General features: G+C 56.9%; 1 protein-coding gene across 1 annotated transcript in view; it reads right to left on the bottom strand.

Moving 5' to 3' along the window:
- Positions 1-1,333: 1,333 nt before the first annotated feature.
- LOC137358314 (serine/threonine-protein kinase A-Raf-like) overlaps positions 1,334-9,002 on the bottom strand; it is a 672,271-nt gene continuing 664,602 nt past the window's right edge. The window contains exons 15-17 of the mRNA XM_068024252.1: positions 8,284-8,415; positions 4,238-4,372; positions 1,334-2,244 (exon numbers count right to left, since the gene is read on the bottom strand). Coding sequence (XP_067880353.1) covers positions 2,104-2,244; positions 4,238-4,372; positions 8,284-8,415 — 408 coding nt within the window. The 3' untranslated portion in view covers positions 1,334-2,103. The remainder of the gene's footprint in view (positions 2,245-4,237; positions 4,373-8,283; positions 8,416-9,002) is intronic.

Genomic DNA, 9,002 nt, shown 5'->3' with positions numbered 1-9,002 from the left:
GTACCTGTCCTGGGAGTGTTTGATGGGGACAGTGTAGAGGGAGCTTTACTCTGTATCTAACCCCCCGTGCTGTACCTGTCCTGGGTGTGTTTGATGGGGACAGTGTAGAGGGAGCTTTACTCTGTATCTAACCCCCCGTGCTGTACCTGTCCTGGGAGTGTTTGTCACTGACAGCTGATGCTCGAAGTGTGCACTACGCAAGAAAAATAGCGAGAATAAGTGAAAATGAACAGTCAAGCCAGGCAGCTGGATGCCAGCCCTGGGTCCAGCTGCCTGCCTCGAGTCACCCAGCACCTGTTGGTTAGGCTGGTACCAGTGTTTGCTGTGGAATGAGACAGGCCGCAGACATACAGGAACGTTCGTGCTGCTTCAACCATTAACTTTAAAATAGTTTTTTTTTTAATTCCCAACAATCGGGAACGAGAAAATTGTTATCCAAACTGACCCATGATAAAAAATAAACTGCCGGGGCATTTTCAAGCCAAGTCCCCATGTTTGAAGAGACATTACCTGCTGCGCGGGGATAGGGGATAGAGTCCCTGCTTCTGCTGTGGAATCAAGCGCTTTCAACACCAGGCACAGGAGAGCTGCAGAGGGCAGCCCTCAGGAGTACCCCAGGCTCGACAGATCACACCCTGAGATACTGGACCCCTGGTTCAGGAGATCCCGGGTGTACCTGGAGCCCGATGTCAGGAGATCCCGGGTGTACCTGGACCCCTGGTTCAGGAGATCCCGGGTGTACCTGGAGCCCGATGTCAGGAGATCCCGGGTGTACCTGGACCCCGATGTCAGGAGATCCCGGGTGTACCTGGACCCCGATGTCAGGAGATCCCGGGTGTACCTGGACCCCTGGTTCAGGAGATCCCGGGTGAACCTGGACCCCGATGTCAGGAGATCCCGGGTGTACCTGGAACCCTGGTTCAGGAGATCCCGGGTGAACCTGGACCCCGATGTCAGGAGATCCCGGGTGTACCTGGACCCCTGGTTCAGGAGATCCCGGGTGTACCTGGACCCCTGGTTCAGGAGATCCCGGGTGTACCTGGAACCCTATTTCAGGAGATCCCGGGTGTACCTGGACCCCGATTTCAGGAGATCCCGGGTGTGCCTGGACCCCGATGTCAGGAGATCCCGGGTGTACCTGGAGCCCGATTTCAGGAGATCCCGGGTGTGCCTGGACCCCGATTTCAGGAGATCCCGGGTGTGCCTGGACCCCGATGTCAGGAGATCCCGGGTGTACCTGGAGCCCGATTTCAGGAGATCCCGGGTGTGCCTGGACCCCGATGTCAGGAGATCCCGGGTGTACCTGGACCCCTGATTCAGGAGATCCCGGGTGTACCTGGACCCCGATTTCAGGAGATCCCGGGTGTGCCTGGACCCCGATTTCAGGAGATCCCGGGTGTGCCTGGACCCCGATTTCAGGAGATCCCGGGTGTACCTGGAGCCCGATGTCAGGAGATCCCGGGTGTACCTGGACCTGCCAGCCAGTCGATATGCAGGATGACGGGGCATTCCATTTAAGGAAACGCCAGGGCCTAAAGCAAATCCCCAGGCAGGAATTCAGTGAGCCAGAAACTGGCCACAACCACAGGCCAAGTCTCAAAGCCCAGCACACGTGGCCCCAGCGAGCACAGTCCCAGGGCTGAAACACAGCAGTGGTTTAAGAGATCCCCCACCCCACCCCCCCGGCCCCCAGCCACCAACGCCTTCACCCTTCCCACCATATCTCCAGCTACAGGCTAAGAGTTCCCACCCCGTCAAGGTACCTTCCATCGGACAGCTCGGAGGCTGGGTTTCCTCGCGAAAGGATGGCTGCGTCTTTGCCAAATCAAGGAAAATTTAAAGAAATAATTATATATAAAGGCGCTCCTGAAACCGCCTTCAGGGGCAGCGGTCTGACACGCACGCTGATGTCTGGTCCCCACGTCCATCGTCACTGATCAGAAAATTTACACGTGTGAGGTTCTGAGGCGGAAACATTTCTCAAGCGAAAGAAAATATTCTCCGGGTGAGGCTGCGCCGTACGTCGAGAGCAGTCCCCCCCACTGCGCCCCTGCCGAGGAGAGGAGGCGGCGGCAGCGGTGATGAGGCCGGCGGGTCACGGTCTTACGAAGGCATGAGCCGCGACGTGGTCAGCACAAAGGGGTTGACGTCCTCGGCCTGCACGGCCCGGTGCAGCGAGGGCTCGGAGGCACTCCGCTCGATCTTTGGGAGGGCGTGCTGTAGCATCTCGATGGAAGCCAGTATCTGCAGGGTTGGAGGAATTAGGAGGCACTCAAACACGCAGGACGGAAACAAACAAAAAAAAAAGAGAAGCGTCCCCTTTTAAACATTTACGTTAAACGCGCGCACGACCCTGGTTCAGTCTGCCCTAAGCTCTATTAAAATGCTTTGATTTATTGTCTATAGCTAAACAGCAAAACTCATGGCAATCTGGCAACAGCAGAAGCAGAACTGACAGCAGGAGAGGTGCTTTTGCCCAGCACAGGCTGAGGAGCCAGGAATTGCTACAGTGCCACCACTGGCGGGAGGGTGTAATTACAGCGTGACGTGTTTACATAGGCGCTGCCCATTATAAAGGTGGTGTGGCAGAAATCCCACACGCCGAATTGAAAACATTAATTACGTCGTTTGGAACTTTGTCCGAGACGTTTTACTAGACATTATTACAAATAACTTTTAAAGAGCAGCTAGGATGGCCACACACAATTTGCATATGAGGCGCCAAAGGCCGGCTGGGAGTCAGAGGTGATTGCCCAGTCTAACCAGAACAATGGGGGTGCTCTTTGATTCAATTACCGAGAATGGTTTTGTCAATGTTGGTCGTCAAAAGCCATCGACACCCATTGACTTTGCAAGAGCCAACAGCCCGCCACCGACCCCATCCCACCCCATGTGTGTATGAACAGCCTTGAATTTCAAACGACCTCCCAGAAGGTGCTGTTTCAAACAAAGAGGTGGCCACATGACGTGACCACCTGTGTAACTCTGAGAGTTTGTGAATTGTGCCAGAGAAAGGTGACAGTAACTGAACTCCAATAGGAAGCACCTCCCTCTCTCGCCCTCTCCAGCAAAGTCCCAGGGGAGCCTTGGCTGCAGCTATCCCTAAAATCTGCAGATCCTCACGGTCAGCAAAAGAAGATGGATAAAGCCTCTCTTCAGCCTTCCAGAACCAGAGAAGCAAGCCCGAATTGTGCACGTGGCCCAGCGAGGACTTCAAGAGTTCAATTTCAACTAAGGACCACCGGGACTACACTTCTATATATAAATTTCATTGTTATGAAGGACTCTACTCTAACCTCCCAACTCTGTGTTTTCCCCTCTGTATCTATTTGTGTGTGAGAGTGCGTGCCTCTCATATGAATTGGAGCATGAATGCGCTGCGTATTTCAGTAATTTTAACCGGTTTAGAGTGATAAGGTTAATAAATTTACATCTTTCTTGTTTAAACTCAAGAAAACCTGTCTGACTGGTTCATTTACAATTATATATTACAGCAGCAGGAGGAAATGCTCACTGAGGTGGTAAGTTAAATCACTGTGTTTAAAATATAAACCCTGTTGGGGTCGAATCAGAGGAGGAGAAAAAGGGGAGCCTCAGACCCCTTCCTCACCTGGTCACAACAGTGGACATCGGGCTTTATAATGGCAGTGCCCACAGATGTAAGACTTTTAATGTCAAATATGGATATTTACCCCCTGCTTTCCTGATGGTGTACAGGCTCTGCGGGTGCTGCCCTGATCGTATAGCTGATGTGAACCTGCTTTGAGGCGACTGGCTTAAACCGGTGCCCATCATAAAATGCCTGCCCAGGTGGGTAGCAGCTGAGCCTGACCTGGTCCTCACCCGACGTACAGCAACCTACTCAAATTACGTCGAGGCCGCGGCGCAGAAACAGGCCATTCGGCCCAACCGCTCCGTGCTGGCATTTATGCTCTGCCCGAGCCTCCCACCCCTCCTATTCCACCTCACCCTGTGAGCGTAACAGCAGAAACTGCGAGGGACGCACGCTCGCCATCGCCCGACGGGTCAAGAGGACGGGCCTTCGATCCCCGAACCAACGGCAGCTGCTCGGTGTGGGAACCCCCGACGTGGGAGGAGGGGAGGGATCTTTCTGCTCGGTGTGGGGCATATGAATTAGGAGCAGTGTCGGCCATTCGGCCCCTCGAGCCTCCCCACTGCGCAACGCGCGGCCATGTAGACTCCTAAATGCGCGTGAATGAGTCGGGCAAGCATTTACCTGTATAAACAGGGGGCGCTCATCCCGTTTCACTTTTATACAGTCCACAATCAGCCGCTTCATCGCCTTCGGACAGTTGCGGTACACCTTGCTGAGGTCAGGGGTCAGGTACCCACGGCCAACCATGAAGATAATCTGCAAGAGAGGGACTGAGTTTATGCCCCCACTCAACTCTCAGTCCTGCCACTGGCAACCTTTTAGCACCCTCCCCGTTGTCAAGGGCACAGAGGCTCCACTAACTGTGGGCTCTTGCGCCAGGCACCCGGTCCGTCACTGACACCCTCCCCGGTTTCTGGTCCGTCACCTACTCTCCTCCCCAGGATCCTGGCCCATCACTGACTCCTCCTTGGTTCCTGGTCCGTCACCCGCTCTGCTCCCCGGGCATCTGGCCTTTCACGAACGCTCTTCCTGTCATGGATTCCCTTCCCCAGGTTCCTGATCAATCACTGACTCCCTCCACTGGCTCAGGGAGCAGCCCTCTCGCCTCGGAGTCAGAAGACTGTGGGTTCCAGTCCCCACTCCACAGACTCAAGCCCCATAATCCAGGCCGACACGCCCCGTGCCAGTAGTGAGGGAGCGCGGCACTGTCGGAGGGTCAGTACTGAGGGAGAGCCGCACTGTCGGAGGGTCAGTACTGAGGGAGAGCCGCACTGTCGGAGGGTCAGTACTGAGGGAGCGCCGCACTGTCGGAGGGTCAGTACTGAGGGAGAGCCGCACTGTCGGAGGGTCAGTACTGAGGGAGAGCCGCACTGTCGGAGGGTCAGTACTGAGGGAGAGCCGCACTGTCGGAGGGTCAGTACTGAGGGAGAGCCGCACTGTCGGAGGGTCAGTACTGAGGGAGCGCCGCACTGTCGGAGGGTCAGTACTGAGGGAGCGCCGCGCTGTCGGAGGGTCAGTACTGAGGGAGCGCCGCCCTGTCGGAGGGTCAATACTGAGGGAGCTCCGCGCTGTCGGAGGGTCAGTACTGAGGGAGCGCCGCACTGTCGGAGGGTCAGTACTGAGGGAGAGCCGCACTGTCGGAGGGTCAGTACTGAGGGAGAGCCGCACTGTCGGAGGGTCAGTACTGAGGGAGAGCCGCACTGTCGGAGGGTCAGTACTGAGGGAGAGCCGCACTGTCGGAGGGTCAGTACTGAGGGAGCGCCGCACTGTCGGAGGGTCAGTACTGAGGGAGCGCCGCGCTGTCGGAGGGTCAGTACTGAGGGAGCGCCGCCCTGTCGGAGGGTCAATACTGAGGGAGCTCCGCGCTGTCGGAGGGTCAGTACTGAGGGAGCACCGCACTGTCGGAGGGTCAGTACTGAGGGAGCGCCGCAATGTCGGAGGGTCAGTACTGAGGGAGAGCCGCACTGTCGGAGGGTCAGTACTGAGGGAGCACCGCAATGTCGGAGGGTCAGTACTGAGGGAGCTCCGCACTGTCGGAGGGTCAGTACTGAGGGAGAGCCGCACTGTCGGAGGGTCAGTACTGAGGGAGAGCCGCACTGTCGGAGGGTCAGTACTGAGGGAGAGCCGCACTGTCGGAGGGTCAGTACTGAGGGAGAGCCGCACTGTCGGAGGGTCAGTACTGAGGGAGAGCCGCACTGTCGGAGGGTCAGTACTGAGGGAGCGCCGCACTGTCGGAGGGTCAGTACTGAGGGAGCGCCGCGCTGTCGGAGGGTCAGTACTGAGGGAGCGCCGCCCTGTCGGAGGGTCAATACTGAGGGAGCTCCGCGCTGTCGGAGGGTCAGTACTGAGGGAGCACCGCACTGTCGGAGGGTCAGTACTGAGGGAGCGCCGCAATGTCGGAGGGTCAGTACTGAGGGAGAGCCGCACTGTCGGAGGGTCAGTACTGAGGGAGCGCCGCACTGTCGGAGGGTCAGCACTGAGGGAGCGCCGCAATGTCGGAGGGTCAGTACTGAGGGAGCGACGCACTGTCGGAGGGACAGCACTGAGGGAGCGCCGCACTGTCGGAGGGTCAGTACTGAGGGAGCGCCGCACTGTCGGAGGGACAGCACTGAGGGAGCGCCACACTGTCGGAGGGTCAGTACTGAGGGAGCGCCGCACTGTCGGAGAGTCAGTACTGAGGGAGCGCCGCACTGTCGGAGGGACAGTACTGAGGGAGCGCCGCACTGTCGGAGGGTCAGTACTGAGGGAGCGCCGCACTGTCGGAGGGTCAGTACTGAGGGAGAACTGCACTGTCGGAGGGTCAGTACTGAGGGAGCGCCGCACTGTCGGAGGGTCAGTACCAAGGGAGCGCCGCACTGTCGGAGGGTCAGTACTGAGGGAGCTCCGCGCTGTCGGCGGGTCAGTACTGAGGGAGCGCCACACTGTCGGAGGGTCAGTACTGAGGGAGCACCGCACTGTCGGAGGGTCAGTACCGAGGGAGCGCCGCACTGTCGGAGGGTCAGTACCGAGGGAGCTCCGCGCTGTCGGAGGGTCAGTACTGAGGGACTGCCGTACTGTCGGTCAGTACTGAGGGAGCTCAGCGCTGTCGGAGGGTCAGTACTGAGGGAGTGCCGCACTGTCGGTCAGTACTGAGGGAGCTCCGCACTGTCGGAGGGTCAGTACTGAGGGAGCTCCGCGCTGTCGGAGGGTCAGTACTGAGGGAGCGCCGCACTGTCGGAGGGTCAGTACTGAGGGAGTGCCGCACTGTCGGAGGGTCAGTACTGAGGGAGTGCCGCACTGTCGGAGGTTCAGTACTGAGGGAGCGCCACACTGTCGGAGGGTCAGTACTGAGGGACTGCCGCACTGTCGGTCAGTACTGAGGGAGCTCCGCGCTGTCGGAGCGTCAGTACTGAGGGAGCTCCGCGCTGTCGGAGGGTCAGTACTGAGGGAGTGCCGCACTGTCGGAGGGTCAGTACTGAGGGAGCGCCACACTGTCGGAGGGTCAGTACTGAGGGAGTTCCGCACTGTCGGAGGGTCAGTACTGAGGGAGCGCCGCACTGTCGGAGGGTCAGTACTGAGGGAGTGCCGCACTGTCGGAGGGTCAGTGCTGAGGGAGCGCCGCACTGTCGGAGGGTCAGTACTGAGGGAGCTCCGCACTGTCGGAGGGTCAGGTCTGAGGGAGCGCCGCACTGTCGGAGGGTCAGTATTGAGGGAGCGCCGCACTGTCGGAGGGTCAGCACGGAGGGAGCGCCGCACTGTCGGAGGGTCAGCACGGAGGGAGCGCCGCACTGTCGGAGGGTCAGTACTGAGGGAGCGACGCACTGTCGGAGGGTCAGCACTGAGGGAGCGATGCACTGTCGGAGGGACAGCACTGAGGGAGCGCCACACTGTCGGAGGGTCAGTACTGAGGGAGTGCCGCACTGTCGGAGGGTCAGTACTGAGGGAGCGCCGCACTGTCGGAGGGTCAGTACGGAGGGAGCGCTGCACTGTCGGAGGGTCAGTACTGAGGGAGCTCCGCGCTGTCGGAGGGTCAGTACTGAGGGAGTGCCACACTGTCGCAGGGTCAGTACTGAGGGAGTGCTGCAATGTCAGAGGCACTGTCTTTCGGATGAGTTGTTAAACTGAGGCCACCGTCTGCCCTCTCAGGTGGGTGTAAAAGATCCCACGGCCACGAGGGAAAGGGGGGGCGTTGGCAATACTTACCCCTCAATCAACGTGACTGAAAAACAGATGACCACAATGCTGTTTGCGGGATCTTGCTGTGTGTAAGATTGACTGCCATGTTTACTACATTACAACAGTGACAACGGTTCAAAAATATCTTACTGGCTCCTGAGGTAGTGAAAAGGGTCACGCCAGGTCTTTATGGGTCACGCCAGGTCTTTCTGGGTCACGCCAGGTCTTCCTGGGTCACGCCAGGTCCTCGTGCTTCCTGGACCCATCACCAACTCTTTCTGTTCGTCCTTGGATCTTGCCTTTCAGTCCCCGCAGCCACGTTTCCAGTCCGCCACCGACTCTCCCCCGATTGCTGACCCGTCACTGACTGACTAAACCCGTTTCCCAGTCCATCGGTGACTCCTGCCCGGTTACCAGCCCGTCACTCACTGACTGACCCCCACCTCCCTGCGATCCCGAGGTCTGATCAGACTCTCGAGCCGGGCCAGTCGCTGTGTTGGCGCGAACCGTACCTGGTCTCGGTTGTTGATGTATGAGTACGGCAGCGTCCCAGTCATGATCTCATAAAGCACGATTCCATAGGCATAAACGTCTGATTGGAAACTGTACGGGTTGTTGTCCTGCATCCTGATCACTTCTGGAGCCTGCAAAAGGAAAGAATAAAGGGCAATCATTGTGTAAAAAAAAAACAGGGGACAGGCTGGGATCTGTGTGAGAGAGTAACACACATACACAAACAAAGACAAACACACACACAGACACACAAAGACAAACAAATACACACACAAAGACAAACAAATACACACACAAAGACAAACAAATACACACACACACAGACAAACAAATACACACACAAAGACAAACAAATACACACACAAAGACAAACAAATACACACACAAAGACAAACAAATACACACACACACACAGACAAACAAATACACACACACACAGACAAACAAACACACACACACACAGACAAACAAACACACACACACACACAGACAAACAAACACACACAGACACACAAAAACAAACACACACAAAGACAAACACACACACACAAAGACAAACAAACACACACAAAGACAAACAAACACACACACAAACAAACAAACACACAGACAAACAAACACACAGACAAACAAACACACACAGACAAACAAACACACACAGACAAACAAATACACACACACACAAACAAATACACACACACACAGACAAACAAATACA

The sequence above is a fragment of the Heterodontus francisci genome, chromosome 49 (genome assembly GCF_036365525.1).
Source record: "Heterodontus francisci isolate sHetFra1 chromosome 49, sHetFra1.hap1, whole genome shotgun sequence".
Taxonomy (NCBI): Eukaryota; Metazoa; Chordata; class Chondrichthyes; order Heterodontiformes; family Heterodontidae; genus Heterodontus; species Heterodontus francisci.
The sequence above is the reverse complement of the archived record's forward strand: the minus strand, read 5'-3'. Positions and strand labels throughout refer to the sequence as shown.